General features: G+C 59.3%; 1 protein-coding gene across 1 annotated transcript in view; it reads right to left on the bottom strand.

Moving 5' to 3' along the window:
- Slit3 (slit homolog 3 (Drosophila)) overlaps positions 1 to 19,840 on the bottom strand; it is a gene marked incomplete at its 3' end in the record, with an annotated part of 214,810 nt that overhangs the window by 48,616 nt on the left and 146,354 nt on the right. Inside the window, exon 6 of the mRNA XM_013028624.1 lies at positions 13,340 to 13,411. Within this exon, the coding sequence (XP_012884078.1) occupies positions 13,340 to 13,411 (72 nt within the window). The remainder of the gene's footprint in view (positions 1 to 13,339; positions 13,412 to 19,840) is intronic.

Genomic DNA, 19,840 nt, shown 5'->3' with positions numbered 1-19,840 from the left:
CCCCGCGGCGGGGCGGGCCGGTCCCCAGATGGTGACAGACCCCTGTGGCCCCATCCCTCAGGGACACCCCCTCTTTCCTGTAACAACCCACTCTGCGTAAAACCCCTCCTCCTGGAGTTCGGCTGTGCGTCCAGTGCGCGTCCTCCGCCCGGCCTCGCCCAGCCCCGAGGCTGCCGCTCACAGACAAACAGCCCGGGCTACAGCAATGGCAGGGACAGGATCGGAGTGCAGCCCCTCCCACACCCCGGCTGTCGGGACCGAGGTGCTGCATTGCCAACTTTTCCCATCCCGGACGGAGACTTGCTTGGCAGCTTCCTCTGTCCAGAGGACCCCTGCCTGCTCTCTCAGGACACACACACACACCTGCCTTGGCCTGGAACAAACCTGGCTTTCCCCGTCCCGGTCAGCAGATGAGGAGTACGCCCAGGTCCGACACCAGCCTTTCATTTCTTCTAGCCGTCGTAGGAGTTAGTTCTAGGCCACATGCAGAAGGCTGACTACACTGCCACAAAACCCCTGACCGTCCTGATCCTCGAAGGCCAGCCTCCTTCAGGAGGTCGGGCAGCCCCTCCCAGCCTAGCCTCCGCCTCGCTGAACACACGCAGGCCTTCCCGTAACGGCTTCCGGCAGCAGGGCAGCTGCGACGACTTATTCACGTATTATTACGCCGACAGTCAAATGTGAGCGTCAGGAGGGCCGTGAGACATTTACCGTAATAGCTCTGAGCCCAGGACCAAAATGTCGGAGCACAGGATTCAGGCTTTGATGATAATCTGCGGTGAGGAACGGGCCGGCCCGAGCCGGGCGTCCCAGACCTGCTGCATGCTTGATTCTCCGGCAGCCGAGAGGCTGCCTCACCAGAGAGCAGATCGGTCTGGTTTTGAGTCTTGGCAGCGTTTACCCAGGCAGAGAGTGCCGCGCTCCGCAGCCGTCTGCACCTTGTGTCCTGCCTGGCCATCTGGCATTCAATGGGGGAAGCTGGCCTTGGCTGCCCAGCGCGGAGGGATGGTGGTAAGAGTGGGCTGCCGCCATCCTGGCCTGCTTCAGGGTCTGGCTCTGCCCCCCCCCCAGTCCCGCAACCCTGCTGACCACTTTCTCATTATGTTTCCTCCTTTCTAACGGCGCCCATCGGGTAGGGCTGGCCCAGTGCTTAAGGGGAAAGACACGGCCAGCTGACCGGCAGGCTCTCCTATGCCAGGCAGGCTCTGGGGCTAGGGGCTGCATTGTGCCACCTCGATTTCATGGGATCATGATCTGAGTCCACGCAAGCCGGATCCCAAGGTTCCAGCTGCTGCTATTACAGATAGGCATGGCTGGCTGGCTTAAACTTATTCTTACAGGCTGGACTGCACTACGTCCGATGTGGGCTCCTGGGGCTGTTCCTCTAAAGTCTCCAGTGGGGAGACTGTATTTGCCTTTTGTATCTTGTAGAGGTCACCTGCATTCCTTTGCTCGTGACCTCTTCCTCTTCCTCTTGCGATCTCTCTGTGAATCTCTGCTTCCTCTCTCTGTCTGTCTCTCTCTGTCTCTCTCTCTGCACCAGTCCTGAGGCCTGAACTCAGGGGTCCGGGTGCTGCCACTGAGCTCTTTTGTTCAAGGCCGTTGCTCTACCACTTGAGCCACAGCTCCACTTGCAGCTTTTGAACGGTTCATTGGAGAGAAGAGTCTCACGGACTCTCTTGCCCTAGCTGGTTTTGAACCTCGATCCTCAGATCTCAGCCTCCTGAGCCCAGGTGACAGGTGTGAGCCGCCGATACCCAGACACGCTCTCTTTGAAGGAGCCTCGTGATTATATTTAGGGTCTCCGGGGAACAAAGGATGACCCCCCTCTCTCCTCAGATCGGCAAGTTAATCATAGCTGCTGGGACCCCGTCTCCTTTCCCATTGTTCTCTCTCTGTGTCTGTTTCTTTCTCTCTCTACCTCCTTTTCAAACCCCTCCCTCCCTTCCTCTCTCCCTCACTTCCTTTTTCTCTCTCTCCTTGCTTGAGACTGAACTCAGGATCCTGCACACCTAGGCAAAAGCCCCTGAGTCACTGAGTTCCATTCCCGATCGTTGGGGTTTTGGAGACGGGTTCTCATGATGGAGTCCAGCCTGACCTTGAACTCTGGTCCTCCTGCTTCGAGTCCCCGGAGTCAGTTGGTTCAGAGACGTTTGGGGCTGCCTGCCCTCCCTCCTTTCAGAAGATACGAACTACTGCATGCGCATTTCAGTGCAACCTGGAAGCAGACACGGCTGCCTCCCCCCTGAGATCCCGAGGCCCCAGCCTCTCCCCTCCCGTGTCTCTCCCCTTTATAATATGGAATTTATTCCAACTTGAAATTCGACTCCCGTGCTGGTCCGAGTTCTCTCCGGCTTAGTCACGCCCGGGGTGTAAATACCTAACCAGAAGCCGTCGTTTCCACGTGGAAGCCACCCAGGCGGGCATGCCAGCCCGTCTTGATTGCACACTAGAAAGGACCTTGGATTGTTGCTTCCCTGCCCCGCCCCCCCCTGGCTGCTTAGGATCAGAAGACCAAGCATTACTCCCCAAGAGTGCAGGCAGAATACCCCAAAAGAAAGACTGTGTGCTTCCTGCCATCTCTAAGCTGAAGATGGGGTACTGGGGGAGCACGGGGCTCCCGGGACATGACAGGTGCACCAGGAGGTGGCACCGGCAGTGCTGGCTCCGGGGGCGTCCCGTTAAGTCTGTCTGGACTGGTGCCTCTGGGTGCCAGCATCTGCTAGAGACCCGGGCAGCCTGGCGGTGCCGAGCTATCCACTCCCCGGCTTTTCTAGAAAATGTTGGCAGGCAGTGGGACCGGACCTCCTCACTGAGGTACAGCGTGCGGCGCAGCGCGGGAGGGGAGGCTCCCGGGTGGAGGGGCCGCGAGCGGAGCTCTGCTGCGGCTTCCGTCTCTCCAGATAGCCATCTTTGTGGTGCCGGAGCGGGGCCCGGCCACGCCACCCTGGCAAACCTAATCAGGCTGACATTTCCCTGTGTCTCCTCTGATTAGGCCATCGCTCTGTAACTCCGTGCTTTTCCTGGCTCTGGGTGTCGGTTCTGTGCCGTGGGCCCGTCGCGCTGCATAAGTGGCTCTAATGCAGCCGTGCGACCCGCTGGCGTGTGTCCGGTAAGTGCAAGGTGCCTCTAGACCCCTCCCTCTGGGGAGTCTAGAAGTCTGGGACCCCCCTCCCCCGGGGAGAGAGATTTTCCTGGCAGCCGGGCTTGTTCACTTCCTGTCACGGCAGGCTTGCTTCGTCCCTAAGTCTAGACAAGCAAGGTGCCCCCCCCATCAACAGGGAGACCCGGTGAGTCTCCAGTTGCTATGACAACAGGATGTCCTTTGTACAGTGAGCCTGGACCCACCCTGACTGTCCTTAACCCGAGGGGTCCAGGGACCAGCGGACCACAGCTGGAGCGGGTGGCTGGGGGTCACTGTCTCCCCGGGCCCGTGGGGAGACGCGATCGGCTGGTGTGGAGCGGCTCGGGCACGGGAGGAGCCGGGAGCCCCGCTGCCCCTCGCCTGGCTCCGGTCTGGCAGCAGGGATGCGGCTAAGGACACCTCCGTCCCCTGGGCCCGGCCTGTCCCTGCCTGTCCTCGGACGCAACCAAGGCTGCCCCTTCTCAGTCTCTCTGACTGCTGGCTGCCCACCGTCACGGTGCCAGGCGGGGGGGGGGGTCTGGTGCTAAAGACCCAGGCCCACGACCCGCTCCGAGAAGCTCAGGGCGCACGGCCTCGCCGACCCCGCTGCATCGGACCCCTGGGAGAATGCGCACCAGTGCCCCCCGCGCCGCTGGGCTGGGCGGGGAGAGGACACGGCTCCCGGGTCGGCCGCCAGGAGTTCTCACTCGGTGTTTGTCCGGCCGGCCTCGCGCCGGGTCCCTGTCCCATTGTCTCACTCGCGTCGGCGACTCTAGCCATTTGGACACCCAGCCCGATCCGCAGGCCCAGAGCAGTGGGGATGGATGGAAGCTGGCGCGACACCAGGACTTGGGCGTGTAAGCATCCCGTAGAACGGCCGTACAGCGGCCCCGGCCGAGGCCCTTCCCACACTGGGGCTGAAACACCGAGAGCTCAGCCCTGACAAGCAGCGCGATGCCGGGGGCTGCACACCACCAGGGAGGACCTGGTGTGTGAAGCTTTCTAAGGTTTGCCCTCCACGGCAGCCCCTGGCAGTGGGGTTGATGGGTATCTTAAAGTAGAAGTCTCCAGAGCAAGAACACAGATGTGGCAGGAGAAGAGCAGGGAAAGGAGGAGAAGAGGAGGAGAGGGAAGGAGAAGAGGAAGAGAGGGGGAGGAGAGGGGAAGGGAGCAAAAGAGAGGGGAGGGGAGGGGGAGGACAGGAGGGAGGGAAGCGACTCCTGCCCCCTTACCTTCTCTCCTCAGCTACCCTGGGCGCCACACATCACCGAGTCCCTGTCCTCCGTCTCCCTGGGGACCGTTTAAATGAAAGCTCATAACCATTGTGAGGGCTTATAATGAAAACAACCGATGCTGCTGATTAGGCCATTACTCTCGACGGTTAGAAAACATAACGAGCTCGCAAGGGGCTTTATCCGCTGACGTACAGCCGTCGGCCTCTCGTCTGACACCTCAAATTAGCAGCCGAAGCAGTCACAGCTGGGGTTTCTGTCTCAATATTTGTACCCGGCTCTAACGTGGCTTGGCGCCGGGTACACGTTATTTTTAAACACCCAGCTCTCACCCGCCAAGTCACATTCTACACGGGCTTCAGGTGTCACGTAAAACCCCCAGAAAGAAAGAAAATCAGCCGCGGCCGCCGAGGGCCTTTGATGGCACGGATTCTTGAACACCAGGACCGGCCCCCGGCTCTTCTTCACAACCTCTTCCTATGAGCCCCGGGAAGACATCTCCATCCTCCCAGCAGGGGGGAAGAGAAAACGGACACTCGGAGAAGAAGATGTGAAGGGTGGAAGATCCAAAGCGGAAGGGGAGCCTCTAAGCCTCTACTGGTCAGCTAGACACCGCGTGGGATCCGTGCCGGAGGCAGCCAGCCCTTCCAGGGTCTTGATTGCATGGAATTTCCAATCCAGACATTGCACAATATTGCCGGCAGCGGTTCGGAAGGACTCTGCTGCCTTTGAACATCGGAGTTAATTGGAAAAACAAAAGTACCATCGACGTCAATGCAAGTGGGAAGGTGCTACTGTCCCCTTTCTGTGCTCTAGGAGAGGGCCTCGGACACGTGTGTCCACTCTGCTAGCTAGAGCAGTCAGGCCATGGCCAGCAGGCCAAGGGCGGAAGCCTGACCTCAAACCCACAAAGGGTTGTGGAGTTCGTCATCAAGAAGAGAAGAAATGGACAGCCAGGCGCTCGTGGCTCCTGACTGTAACTCTACCTACTCAGGAGGCTGAGATCTGAGGCTCAAGGTTCAAAGCCAGCCTGGACAGGAAAGTCTGTGAGACTCTTACCTCCAGTTAACCACCAAAAAAGTCAAAAGCGGAGCCATGGCTCATGTGGTAGAGTACCAGCTAAAGGACAGTATTGGCGTGCGTAACCATGGAGAGAGGAGGGAGGGGAGAGGAGGAGGAAGAGTCTATAGGGTTGTAACTACTCAGGCGTGTGCTCCTTGTTCTAAAGGGGAGAGAGGGAGAAGGGGGAGAAGGAGCGAGAGGGAGCGAGGGAGTCTGTTCTGTGCCTGGCTCTCTCTACAGGCAGGATTTGGTCTGATGCCGGATGCACTGAAGACAACTGACACTGACCGAATGGGCGGTGGGTTTCAGAACACGAAGGGCCCGGCCCGGGACGTCTTTGCATACAGATGATTGTCCACTCTGAACAAGCTGGGCCAGGCAGGGTCAGTAAGCCAGCCATCTGCGGAGTAGCACTGTGATCAACACGGCCGCCCCGGGCTGCCAGGCATTTCTGCGGCTTCTTGCGAGGGACGTGAGATTTGTAGGGTTTGCACAGGTTTTTCAGACTGACAACTAAGTCACGGTGAGAAACAAAATCCATTCACCAACCAACCCCCTTCCTCGCTGCCCGCCCCGAGCCGCTGCGGTGGGCAGGCGCCAGGCTGAGGGCCACAAACCAAACCATGGACAGTCTGAGACAGAAAAAAGGCACCAGGAAAAACAGAGGGCGTGGCGTCCGCCAGCCGAGAGCTCACCGGTGTCCACACCAACTCTACAAACAACGGGAAATTGTCCGCTGGCTTTTTTGTGGGGGGTCACTGGGGGGTGGTCGTTTCCCAAGTAGTGCCGGAGGCCTTAGGATGGAAAGGTGCCCCCCACCCCCCCAGCAAGACCGGCACAGACGAGACGTAAGGCTGGCTTTGCAGAATTTTTGTTTCCTGTCTGGCAATACAGGAGCAAGAGGCTGCCTATCCAGAGTGCGGGGTGTCCCCGAAGAGACGCACACCCTTCCCCCGACTTGTGTACTGACGTCCTCTGTACACCACCTTTATAAAAACAATAATAAAAAACCCTGAAAAAAAAAAAAAGAACGCCGCATAGAAACCTGCTTTGTGGCCTGGCTCTGGCGTGACAATTTCCCACTGCTGAGGTTTTCTGGTGCAGTGGCGTTCTTTTTTTTTTTTTTTCTTTTTCCCCTTTTTGAGGATGAGAATGAGTTGCCAGGACCCCTCCCGGATCTCGCCAGCCTAGCATCTCACCTTCAAATTCCACAGGGGTCGGTGTGACCTTAAAATGACATTACCCGAAGAAGACTTCGGTCTCCAATGTCCATGCCCCCCCCACCAGACAAAGGCCGAACCCCCGGCAGCCTGTGCCCCCCCCCACGGTGTGGCCCCTGGGAGTGGGGCCCCTTTCCTCCCCTTTGCAGCCCTGGGCCCCAGGCTGCGTCTCTCTAACTGTCTGCCAGGCCGGGAGACAGATGGGTCAGAGCACGGCGCTGACTTCTGGGGTGATTTTAGATTCTAAAGGAATGTTTGCTTTCTGAAAGCCTGGCCAGTCATTTTAAGCACATGCTGACCCTCACATTTTAGACTCTGTGTGTGTGTGTGTGTTGGGGTGGGCTTTGAGGGAGAAGTGTGTGGAGGGAGGGGAACAAGATCATTTAGAAAAGACCCAGTGTTTTTCCTGGCTTCCCAGGGCTGCACGGAAGCTACCACTGGTTTTCACAAAGCGCAGCTGAATTCTGATCGTCTGAGCAAATCACCGTTTGCAGCACAGGCCTGAAAAGCAAACTATTCTCATCCAAGATAGTCGAAGACTTCCCATGAAGCCGCCCCAGTTTCATATTCAAAACCATGTGGGTCGGGGACCAGGCACAGATCTGGAGGCCTGCGGACACGGAAAACGTCGGCCACCTCCCACAGAGACCCTGGTGAAAGGCTGGGTGAACTGCGCACCCGCAGTTTTCCATGTGGCCCTGACTGCGTTCATGACCCACCGAGAGGGGGAAACAGAGAAAAACCACCACACAGACACAGAAAGCGCAGAGCCAGGGAGGGTGAACGCGAAGAACTCCACCGAGACAGCAAAACCTTCCTTCCATGCCTTGCCTCTGAAATAACCCCGTCCGGGGGTGGGGGTGACGGCCGCCGACGGCACCCGGGAAGGCCCTGGGAACGACACCGCGCAGGCACCAGTTCTAGTTCCCCGAGTGTCCCGCCCAGGTCTGGACGCTTACGTCAGCCGGACCACACACCCCGCCACCGGGTCGGACCACGGCCAGCTCTGCGGAGGACTTGTCCTCCTCTCTGCGGTCAGCTATGACCTCCAATGGCCACACGGCGGCGGCGGTGGTGGTGGGGTGTGTCTGTGGATCCCCAATATGGTGCTGATTCAGCAGTTTTAAGTTTAGACCCGGGGGGCCCTATCGATGGGCATTGGCCGCACGGAAAGCTGCGGTTGCCAGCCCGCCTTGGTGCCCGCACACGCTGCTGACCGGCAGCCTTGTTTGCAGTGGAGAGGTTCACAGGCTGTCATTTTGGGAGGGACGGGAGTCAGGGCTGCGAGAAGAGCGTCCCCCCCGTATTTGCCCCCCTTACTGGTAAGTTCTTCCCCTTCTGCCAGCCCCCCACATCCTCCCAGCTAAGGGAGGAAATGGAACTCTCCGTGTCCAGGGAGCGTGAGCTCTGAACGGGATGCTGCCTTCCAGTGCGTCTCGTGCTGCCTGGGAGACACCGGGCGGCGGCTCACACACAATCCCACGGTCCTAACCCCACGGACAGTGTGACTCCCCGGTGAGGGGCGGCATCTCGCTGCTCGAGGGGACCCGCACCCGGGCTCCACGCGCACAGCCAGCCCGGCGGAGGCGGCCGCCCGTGTCCACGCGCCTGGAAACCCAGGTTTTGGGACCAGGACTGACAGTGACCTAGAACATTCTCACATCCCTCCCCCTCCCACCCGCCTGTCTCCCCCAGAGGCCTTTGTCCCCCACTCCCTTCCGGTGTGCATGCGGAGGGGCCCCGCCAGAGCTGCCCTCCGGTCCATCTACGCACGGCCCTCCTCCAGCATGGGTTTGGGGGCCCACGGGGGGGCGAGGGGTGGGTGTGGGAGGCAGCTCAGAGCCCTGCCCAGGTCTCCTGAGTGACCTTGAAGGACACGGACCCAGTCGCAGCCATCTTTCAACTCACAGGGAATTGGGGGCATCTTTAACTCCCGAAGGGACACAGGACCTTGCTGACCACCGGGAGTCTCGCTCCATTTCCGGACCCTCCGTGTCTCAGCCCCCCTGTCTCCCACACACAGCGGGTGTCTGCTTCCTGGCGGCATGGGGTGCGCAGTGGCTTCATGGGATGGGGTAAATGGCGAAGTGGAGGCCACACCCCCCGCCAGGGGACGATCCCACCGCCCCCCGCCACGGCAGGCCGGCTCGACGCGGCCCACGGCCTCCCTTGCTCCTGAATGTTTAAGAGAAGCCGAAAACCTGGATTCCCAGGCAAGCCATCCAAGTTTTAAATGTGAGATGCTAATTTCACATTTTTAAACAACAAAAACCCATCTCCAGGGAGAATTCCCACCCGTGGCTTGCCAGGGCGTGTTCAACCTCTGGCTTCAAGTCAGTGGAGGGGCTGGGGGGGAGGGGGCGTCCCCAATGTGTGGTGGACATGCGTGCCCTCCCCTCTCCCCCCTCCCCCGCCGCCGTCTTTCAGAACGTACAGGGTGGATGGAGACACCTGCTCCCCCCCCCCGCCCCCACCCCACCGAAGTCAGGGCTCACGGAACTGAAAACTGGGTATCTGCAGCCCTCACCCCACCATTCTATCCTCCTATCGAGAGCAGGACGGGGCCACAGGTCATTCTGGAAACACCAGGGGTGTCCTGGCCTCTAGGCTGTGTGACTTCACCAGCTTAACCAGCGTGGCCAGCGGGAGCTGAGGCCGCTAGGACCGTCACCCCGGTGGTGGGTAGAGTGGCTGGTCTCCGTGTGGCCCAGCTGGGGGGGGACTGGGGCGGGCGGTCACCCTGGCAGCTGGCAGGGTCTCCGGGGTGTGTCCTGAGGTCTGGCATTGGTGACCAGGCACCTCCTTCCGATCTGCTTATTATTGCTCAATCTTTTCATTTCCCGCCACACTACTGACGGAAGAATCTTGATCACATCTTTTGCTAACTAGGGTTTCCTATCTTTCTTCCGTTTGTCTATATTCTCAATTTTCTTTCAGTCAGCTTTAAGCCATTTCTGCTGGCCGGGTTGGCGTCTGGCTCCCAGCCTGACTGGCAGGGGGTGGAAAGCCACCGCTCGGGTCTGTGCCAGGCAGATACCTGACCACTGGCGTCCTGGCACAGCTGGTATTGGCACGGCTTACTGGTAGGAAACCAAACGTACACAGCAGGTAGGGAGACAGGAGTCACAATGCGGGGACCAGGGGCAAAGCTGACTCACGGAAGCTGGTTCCTAAGAACCTTCGTTGCCAGGAGGGATTCAGGTGTGATTAAGAATCTGATTCCCAACGCTTTCCAGGGAGCTGGAAAGGTATTTGCAGATAGTGTTAAGTGTAGCAAACCGGACGTCGGATACACTATCACCCAGGCCAGATCTCAGACAGAACCGTCCCCCCCCCCCACCTTGGCATGGGCTGGTCCTGGGACCAGCGATCAGAAAGGTGTCTGGAAAACAGTCCCTGAAATGTGGCGAAGGGAGACAAGGACCAAGTGAGCAAATGCCCTGGGAGTCGGTGGCCAGCCCCTCCCCATCCCACCCGCCCCCTCGCATCAAGGAGAGAAGGAGAGGGCAAGTCTGCAGACCTGCAGCTGACCGACCCCGCCCGGCCGCTGCTCTCCCAGCCCAGCTCTAGGAGGACAATTCACGCCACCTTGCCACCACAAGCCGGCCATGCTGGGGGACCCCCTGGGTGCGGGAGGGGGGCGGCTGCTGAACCACGGATCCCAGAGACAGCCGGACACATGGCCACTTAGTAGTGAGGCAGCCAAAAAGCATCTCTGGGACGGGCTACTTCTGTGGAAGGAGGGAGTGGAGGTGACACCCACAGAGGGGCGCAGGGTGATCGTTTCCGTGATGCCACCTCCCCGGGAATGGCGTGCGAGCTTGGAGATGGTTCTGCTCTCCTCCCCCCTCCGTGCCGTACCAGATTGAACACAGGGTTCCACACCGGCTAGGCGGCTGGTCTACCATTCCAGCCACACCCATCCCTTCTCTGCTTTAGTTACGTCTCCGATGTGGGGGGTCTCACGCTGTGGCCGGCCCCAGACCATCTTCCCACCTCTGTTCTCGCACGATCAGAGATGCACGCTACCAAGCCTGGCTTCCTTCTGAGATTAGGGCCTCCCACCTCGCCCCGGCCTGGCTTCCAGCCGCCATCCTCCGGTCTCTGCCTCCCGCGCCCCGCGCTCTGCTCTTACTGGTTTTTGGTTGTCTGGCTGTCGGAGCGCTCCTCTCCTGTCTGCTGCGCTCCGTGCTGAGCACTGCGCTCTGGGCAGAGCGTGGGTGAGGGCGCGGCGGGTGCACCCCATCGTCCATCCGGGGCCCCTCCCTGACGCGCCAGGCTCTCCTCCCTCATAACCCGGGACACCGGCCCGGGCCTCGGCGGAGCGAGCGAGCAGCGGGCATTTCCAGCTGCAAGAAGGGATCAGAAGGGGCTGAAATAGTCCCAGAGCAGCTGACGTCCACCGACTCCCCAGGAGGCGGCCGCGCGCCCGTCCTCCCTCGCGCCCTCCCCCCCCCCAGCGGGCTGATGACGTCACAGAGCAAGCCCGCCTAGACTCACACTGCATCTCCTCCATCCACACACGGTTACACCTCAAGGACTTAAACAGCCTCCTCGGGACAGGCTGTTGTGTGTCTGTCTGTCTGTCTGTCTGTGAAAGATTTACTGAGCTGGTATTCTCTGGTGTCTGGTACTCTCACTCAATTCCCACTTCTTATCTCCCGGCCAGCGTCTCTGTGGTTCCCAAACTGGCTAGGAGGTCTGCTAGGGATCACGGCTGTGGGGCTGGCGCTGGGCGCTCCCAACATGGAGATGTCAGCCCCGGCCGATTTCCGAGCGGCTCACCGTGAAGATGGATGGCCCCCAAAGCGCAGGGCCTGCGCTGGAAATTAAAAACCCATGGGATAGCTGATGATGATTAATTTTAAGTACTTAGATGTCGCATCAGGCCCGGCGCGAAGAAGAGCATTTTTAAAAACAGAGCTATCGATCCGCCTTTGTGCAAAATCGAGAGGATAAACTCGTCAGACGCCGCGGGGCGGGGTGTGTGGTCCTGTCTCTGATGGGGGTCTCATGCTTTGGCCCTAGGCTGTGGGGTGGCGTGGGGGGGGTGGTAAATGGGAACTTTCATTTTGATGACTTTATACTTTTGGTCATTCATGGCTCTCTAAGCTTTTCACTTGTAGCTGGAGATCATTTTCCCCTTCCCTAACAGATACCGGCTGGTTCTGGGTTCCGTCCTGGGTAGGTGGGGTGGACGGGAGGGGGTGAGGGCAGGGCTGGAGGGGAGGGGGTGTGGGAAGGGCCTCGCACGGACTACTGGAATCATCTCTTCTCCAGGGAGGGAGAGGATTCAGAGGTTTGAATTGAGGCACGGTTGGTTGTGGGTAAAGCCCCAGGGAGGGGGGAGGGAGACCACCCTCCTGAGCTCGCAGGGTGCGGCCAGCGGGCAGTCACGGGCAGTCGGTTCCCGGTTCTGGTGTGACCTCACCTTGCGGGGCTTGGGGGAGGGGGGCTACGAAGGCGTTTCACGGGCCGTGGCCTCCGGTACGAGCAGTCCTGCCTTTCTAAGACTGGACGGGCACGTGCTTCCCCACGGACAGGCATTCCTGGCCGGTTCCGGGGTCAGCACGTGGGTGAGGAAAGACCGTGCGTCCTCAGCAGGACCGGCTGAGCTCCGTGAGCCGAGCCTTCCCAATGGGCGGCTCTGGGCTGGCATGCCCTCTCCAGCCGCTGGCGGCACCAGAGCCCCCTGTTTATATCCGGCGTTCGGCTCCGGGCAGGCGGAGGGGCTCTCCCCAGCCACGACTTGGGGTCTTGTGGGCTGGGTACAGGAGGGCGGGGGGGGGGACCTTGTGCACGGGGGAGGGGGGCACTGCGGCGTGCGCATGTGTTCACTCACGCAGGAAACCCTGACTCGGTCATTTTGCTGCCTGTCCCCCCCCCAAGGGATGCGCCACCAACCCCATCTCTCATCATGGAGCGGCTAGCACTGTAACCGCTCCGGCAAGATGTGGAGAGGGGCGGACATTACCGCCAGGGTGGACCAGCAACCCCTTCACCGTGCGACGCAGAACAAGGAGACAGGACAGGGCTGGGAGGCCGGTGAGGGGCGCGGGGAGGACAGGTGGGGCGTGGGGCATCTCCTGGCAGTGCCCCATGAGCCTGGCGCCTCCCCCCCCCCAGACCTCTCCGGGCCGGGACAGCCCTGCGAGAGAAACAAAACGTTCCCGCACACAACCCAACTTCCGTGCCAGTGACCCCAGGCTGGCTCCGTTTCCTTGGCTAGAACCCTGGACACCGACCCCTCGCTATGTGCATTCTGCTTCCGGAAGGCACGGCGCGTGGGTGACGGGCCGGCACGCCCCTCTCACCCCTCCCCTCCCACTACTTGGTTTCTGCCTGAAGTTCAAGTCCAACGCCGAGCCAAACACCCCGGGGCACACTCCCTGGGTGGGTGGGCGCGGTGGGGAAGGGGGAGCTCCGGCCCCTCCTCCTCCAGACCCTCATTACCAGGGTCCCCCCGGCTCGGGGACGGCAGCCTCCCCCCCACCCCACGCTCTGGCCGCCCGCAGATACTTTGGCCAAGGTGAACAGAAGGATCTCCGGGCGCTGCAGCCGGGGAGACCGCGTGATGGCCCCGCACGCCGTCTCCCCACTCCGCTCCCTGCACAGTGCGCACACACACACGCACACACACGCACACACACGCGCACATCCCCCCCCCCCCCCCCCCCGCTGCGACTGCAGATTCAACTCACAGGATCTCCAGGTCACGCAGTGCTCGGAAGGCTCCGTCCTCGATGCAGCTGATCTGGTTGTTGTCCAGTTGCCTGTTTAGAAAGCAAGGGACATGGTGAAGGCTGAGCAGGGGGACGGGGCAGCCCGGGGCCACCCGGCTCGAGAGAGACAGAGAGAGAGACAGAGACAGAGGGAGCGCCGGAGAGCCGGCCAGGGAGAGGGCCGGCAGCGCGAGAGCGGAGCCAGCGCCGTCCCTCCTCCGCCCCCTCTGGGCTCCCGCAGAGCCGCTGTCTGTCTGCCTCTGCCCGTCTCTCCCTCTCTCCTCTCCGTCTGAGATGACGGCCTGGCCCGGGCGAGCTCACCAAAGGCTGGCAGGTCTCAGTAAATATTAATTGCGCATTTTTTTTTTTAGGCAGAAGGGAGTAATTTCATTACATTAGGGCATCCAATCCATTACACGCTCTTACTGTCATGTCACCGAAACAATTTCATTAAGCTAAAGGCCTGTAAATCATTGGAGGTCAGCGCTCTGCCCCGCACGACCTCCCGGACACCCCCCCTCCCTTCTCCCTCCGTTCCCTTCCCTGGAAATTGCCACAGCGCTAAATCTCCAGGCCTGATCTGCCCGGCAGCGGCCTGGGGGGGGGCGCGAGGGGGGGATGGACCCCTTCTAAATTAGACCCCACGAATCTAATTTTATAGTCTTGTTATTATTCTAAGCACTGACTGCCTGCGGTGGTCTGCCGTCTCCGCTCCCTGTAATGCTCCCCCTTCCCCCCCCCCCCCCCCCCGCCCCAAAACACTTCCTGACTAAACACAGACCCCGGGGGGCTAGACCAGCCTCCCTGGACGTGGAGGAAACTCTGGCATGATGGGGGAGAAAGAGGAGCAGAGGAGCGGCCCACGGCCTTAGCGCCTTGCCACAGACATCCAAACCAGGCAGACAGGGTCCCTCTGGAGTCCCCCCCTCCGCCGCCCCCCCTGCTGTGCAAACACGGCCTTTGAACAGACACCTCCACGACTGGGGAGCCGACTCTTTTTTGTTGAGGCAAAAGAAAATGCATCTTCTCTAAATCCAGAGATGTGCATTATGAAGTCGGGGCTACTTACCCCACCCCATTTAAATGTGTCATATGTTCACATAGGTGTACGTGCACGCTTGCGTATTTCTTATGTACTAATATCTCATTGAATCCCTAAAAACAACAGAAGAGCCGGGCCACAGGGGACGACCCTTAAAACCCGATGCCTACACCTCCTGCGGAGCCTTTGGGTGGAAAGTTCGGGTGAATGAAAGTCAGGCTGCGGTAAGGCTCCATGGGTGTGCCTACCTTCCCCTCACCTTGGGACACACACACACACGCACACACACATACACACACACACCTCTCAGATGAGAGGATGTGCTGTGCACCACAAACACCGTCCATGACCCGGTGCGGACGGCGCTGTTAATTTTTATCAGATGGAAAGTAGGATGTGATCGTTACTGAGAGAAGAAGGTGCGGGTGCAGCACGGTGTGGCCGTGTCTGAGCAGGGCACCCCGAGGCCGGGCAGCGGCGGGTTATGCCCCTCCGCCCGCTGGGGGTGGAATCTGTGAGCCGGGGGGACATTTCACGGCACCAGGCCGGGATGATGAGGACTGACAATGAGACCAAGTGGCACACCGGATGTCCACATTCCCCCATGGCCCCGAGGCGGCTAATGTTGGAGCCACCGGCTCTCAAGGGGGCCCCTGCCTGCCACACCCCCTCCCCGGCCTGTTTCCCGCATGATGTTTCTCCTTCTTTGGGCTTCCGCGGGGCCATGCGGCCCCACCTCCAGATTTATCTTGGGGTAATAAAGGTGGATGAATCACCGCCCCCCCTTCCCCCCCCGGTGTGGACAGAGGCGCCGGGCCTACCAAGCAGAAACGTGGTCCAGTTGGCTTCGGCTCCCAGAAACTCTTCAGGGAACATGCTGAATTCGGCAGAAAACGTGGCCTGTTGGGCCCGTGCCTCTAAATCGTCGGGTGAGGAGCGACGGCCCCCGCCCCGCCCTAGCAGTGTCTCGCTCTTCCAGCCTTGTTACTGTCTGCTGGGTTCTTTTCATTTTGGGACACACCGAATCCAGGGGGAGACTCTAAAGATGCACCTTTTCCTTGTGTGTGTGGAGGGGTAGTGTGTGAAAAAAGGGATCTTCTGGGGTGGGAGAAAGTTATAGGAAAGGAGAAGCGGGGGAAAAATTCCAAGTGGTGAAAGGAGAATTAAAAAAAAGGGGCAGATGAGTCATGGAAGATCTAGAAGGTTCTCTGGGAACACACACAGGGCTCTGACACAGCCTTGCTTCCCAGGCCAAGGGGGCATGTCAGAGATGGAGCCTGGGGGTCCCCACGGGGGTGGTGATACCCGGCCACACACGACACGGCACTCACACATGGGCGGTGGGCACACAAGCCACCGCCATGCTGTGTATTCAGAAAGGGGGAAACAGCCGTGACGGCAGTGGCCCGACAGGTGCATTTCCACCGTTGATGTGAACACCGATGAGACGTGCCGAGACCTACAACAGTCACACTGAAGCGCGCCCCCCTGGCCCACGCGGGTCATGCTTGAGCTGGCCTCCATTCCGCTTGCTCACAGACTCGCCTGTGGGGTGGTGGACGTTGCAGTGTTTTACCCCGGGCGGCCATGACCCGAGCTCACCCTCTGCATTCTGAGTTCTCAGGTCAAAGGTCCCCACTGTGTCTTCGAAAGGACTCGAAGACTTGCTCACCCCACAGAGGCCACGGGATCTCGGCTGAACCACTGAGCAGAAAGCGGTAGGCCGAGAACCATGCACCCCCGTGGCGCTCTGTGGCCTTTCCCGTGGTTCTGAGTTGCTATGAGCATTGGTTTCCTCTCAGGCCGTGTCAGGCTCGGCACCTCCCTGAGACCCCGGCTTTCTGAGACTCAGATCTCTACCCGAGAGCACCCGAGAGGGACCCGGAGAACAAGATGGGGTTGGCAGAGTCCCCAAGGGGGTGTCGAGGACCGAGGGCAGAGGCCTGGGTAAGCACGATGCCCCTCTTTGCGGGGACTTTTGCTGTCCTCGGTGTCATCCACACACAGCCCTGTTTGGTGTCCCATTCCCTCCCCCCCCCGTCTCTGAATGACCAGACAAGCCCCAAACGTTTCCCAATATCAAAGTGACTCTAATTCCCCAGGGAAGCTGGATGTCAGCAAACAACACAAGCTGAAAATGATACCACGGTCCATTCGGAGGAACTCCGCAGATGAGACCCCAGCGCAGATGCCTGAAGTCTGCCCCAGCCTGCTCTCCTGACTCCTGTGCTTTCCTCCTCTGAGAATACAAACAAGCCAGGAAGGAGAGCCAGCGAGAACGCGGGCTTAACATCATCTCCACAGGCACGGAGCAGGGCATGTGTGTGCGTGTGTGTGTGTGTGTGTGTGTGTGTGTGCGTGTGTGTAGCACATGTCCGACAGAATCCCTGCTTCTAAACATAACACTCTCATTATCGCCGCTCAGCCTGCTCGATTACAATTCCAAAGCTCGTAATTGTAATGGCATAGGAATAGTTAGTTCTTCAGCCGCTCAAAGACTTAAGTACATCTAAATCCTTAAGTCACCCCCCAACAATAATCAGAGAGAGAGAGAGAGAGAGAGAGAGAGAGAGAGAGAGCACACTTGCCTGGAGAACAGCAGATGCTCCAACCAGTTAGCTGCACACCAGGTCTGCCCCCTGGCATGTCTGCGGGGCTGTCGCCCACCCGGCCCTGCCAGGGCTCCTTGCTCTGGGACTGCATGGAACCAATCCAACAGGGCTGAGACCAGAAGTTCGAGTCCAGGGTAGAGAAGAAGGTGAGGCGGGCTTCAAGAATACGGACGCCGGCTACCTCACCTGCGGTTTTAAGAGTCTGGATTTGCTTCTAATAAGCTTCATGTGTGCGCTTACACACGTGTATTTGCACGTGTAAGGACAGAGATGCACACACACACACACAGGCACGCACACATTTAAGGTGCTTTTTTTTCTTTTGGGCTGGGGAGAGTTGGTGGTCGTTATAAAGAGAATACCAGGCACTTCCTGCTTCTGCAAACAAAGCCGAGGACAAACACGTGAAGACTTCTGCTTCCCCGTCACCCAGTTGTCTTGAAAGCAGAACATAAGAAAATCTAGCAGGGGCAGCACAGTGCTTTTCCCCTTTCAATGACAGTTTAACGTGCTAGAAGCATCATTACGGAAGACTACGTTGCCGACGAGTTTGTCTGCTGTTGGGGGGGGGTGGTCTATCCAAAATACAAATAAAGCTCAGCGTTATTTTAACTGGCCAGTGAAGAGGGGAAAAAAAAGTATGTTCCAAAGAAATGACAGACGTCTCATAAGTGAGGGCCGGTCACAGGTGCAAACGGACGCCTTGATCTGAGCCACGATCTGCTAATGAGGGGCTGCTGCTTCCCCCATCATTAGGATGTGATTCTACTCGAATCCGCCACCTCCAACCAGCAAGAGGAGGGGCACACCTATTCTCTGACACGTTTAATACACTCTTCCACCAGACCCGAGAACACACAGCTATAGATATGTTTACCAATCCGTGAATCATGGAAGGGCCGGCAAAGACTCTGCCTACAGAATTGACAACTTGAACACACGCACATAGAGAGCTGCGTAGAATTTCTCCCTACGGCGGGCCTGTAATTCCAAATGTATCTGACAGCGCAGGTTAAGTGCGGACTCTGACACTTCCCGCACGCGTATTTGCGGCGAGAGTTAGGTGATTGTTACCTAAAGACTTCCATCAAGCAAACTCCACTTCGTAAGGGACGCGGCCCTCGGTGGAGTGAAGCTCTGCATCACAGTGCTTAGCCTTTGACCTGGCGGACGCCTCCACGGGCGTCTCACAAGGGCGTGCTCCCGGTCCGTGTGGTATGGCACCTGCACTCAGTGCATTCAGCGTCCCAGCGGGGGTGGGCAGCACGCGCTGGGGGACACACCGGAGCCCGGCGATGGATGGGTGACACACACCTGACCTTTGAGTGTGAAGCAGAGTCTGCATACCCCGGTCTTCCCCCCTCCAAAGCCACCCCACGGCATGCCTGTGTCTCTACGCTGTGCTCTACCACGGGCCCTTGGCAGAATGGATCTGTGCTGAAGACAGGGGAGGGGAGCGGGGACCCCCGCTGGGCAAGCTGGGGTCTGGGAAGACGCTCTGCTCCCCTTTGTGGGGGTGGGGGAGCTTGCGATTCGTTGCAACTCCCTGGCATTTCTAGATAAAGAACAGAACAACAGCCGCCCAGACCCCCAGACCGTCACAGAGCAAATCCAAGGCTCTGCGCGGACGGACGGATGGACAGACGGACGGATGGGTGGGCAGCGGGAAGCCTTGTCTGACTCCCAGCATGGCTTCGCGGGCCGCACCACTGCAACCCCAGGCGTCGGTTTTGATCTCCAAACTTGGCATCTGGAGACACTGGCTCCCAGAGACTCCCCACCTCCTCCCCTTGCAAGCAGCCACCTGGAGGCTGGGGGGGAGGGAAGGGGACTGTGACCCGGGACTGAAGCCCTGTACTCCCCTGAGACCCCCTGGGAACCGGGGTTTCTTTGTAAGAAGTGCCCCGCCCCCGCCCCCCTGTGGCCCGGCCTTGCTGGGGTCCAGCTCTGGGCGCCCCCTCTCCCCCCCTGCTCTGTCTCCTTGGTGATGGGAGGGCTAGTGGGGGGGTGGGGGTGGGGGAGGAGGAGGGGTCGGGAGCTGAGAGATGAACCGGCTTTTGTTGACCGGCAGGAAGAGTGATCCCCGCCCTCTCTGTTCTTTACCCCTTTTTCTAAACCCAAATCCAATTGCGCAGACTGCAGCCAGAGGCCTTCTACCTACCCCCTCCGGGACACTGGGGAGACTTCCCCGTGGACACAGGCAACCAGTTCTCCAGTTCTAGCTGTGTGACTTTGAGGAGCAAGCAGAGGCCACAGCCTGGGCCTTCTGTGCTGGAGAGATGGTGCTGGGCTGGGACCAGAGCATCGGGTCACCACCGGCCAGAGCAGAGGGGACTCCATGCCCAGACAGGCCCAGCCTCCACCGTGGGCCCAGGGATCATCCCATTGAAGGAATAATTCTCTCCCCCTCCTCTCTCTCTCTCCCTCCCCCTCCTCTCTCTGTCTTCTGTCTCTCTCATTCTCTTTCCTATCTGTCTCACATTCTCCTGGTCCATCCACCCTCCGTGGGGCATCTACACAATGGAATTTTGCCCATCTGTCAGGAGGAACACGTCATTTGCAGTTGGGCTAGAGAGGCAGCCCGCACGGGTGTTCTTTCTCTCCTACGTGGAAGTCAGACCTAATGATACACACATACGTGAGAACATACGTGGGCATGTACGTATCCAGAAACACATGATCTACAATATGGTATTCACTGGGGAGGGCTGCCACGGCAAAACTCCATGACAGTTTAACAGAATAAACACCAAGAAGCTGGCTGGTGTGGAGGGGAGGAGAGGGGAAGGGAGGAGAGGGGGAGGGGACTGTCACAGAAGCTGGGAG

The sequence above is a fragment of the Dipodomys ordii genome, unplaced genomic scaffold, assembly GCF_000151885.1.
Source record: "Dipodomys ordii isolate 6190 unplaced genomic scaffold, Dord_2.0 Scaffold112, whole genome shotgun sequence".
Taxonomy (NCBI): Eukaryota; Metazoa; Chordata; class Mammalia; order Rodentia; family Heteromyidae; genus Dipodomys; species Dipodomys ordii.
The sequence above is the reverse complement of the archived record's forward strand: the minus strand, read 5'-3'. Positions and strand labels throughout refer to the sequence as shown.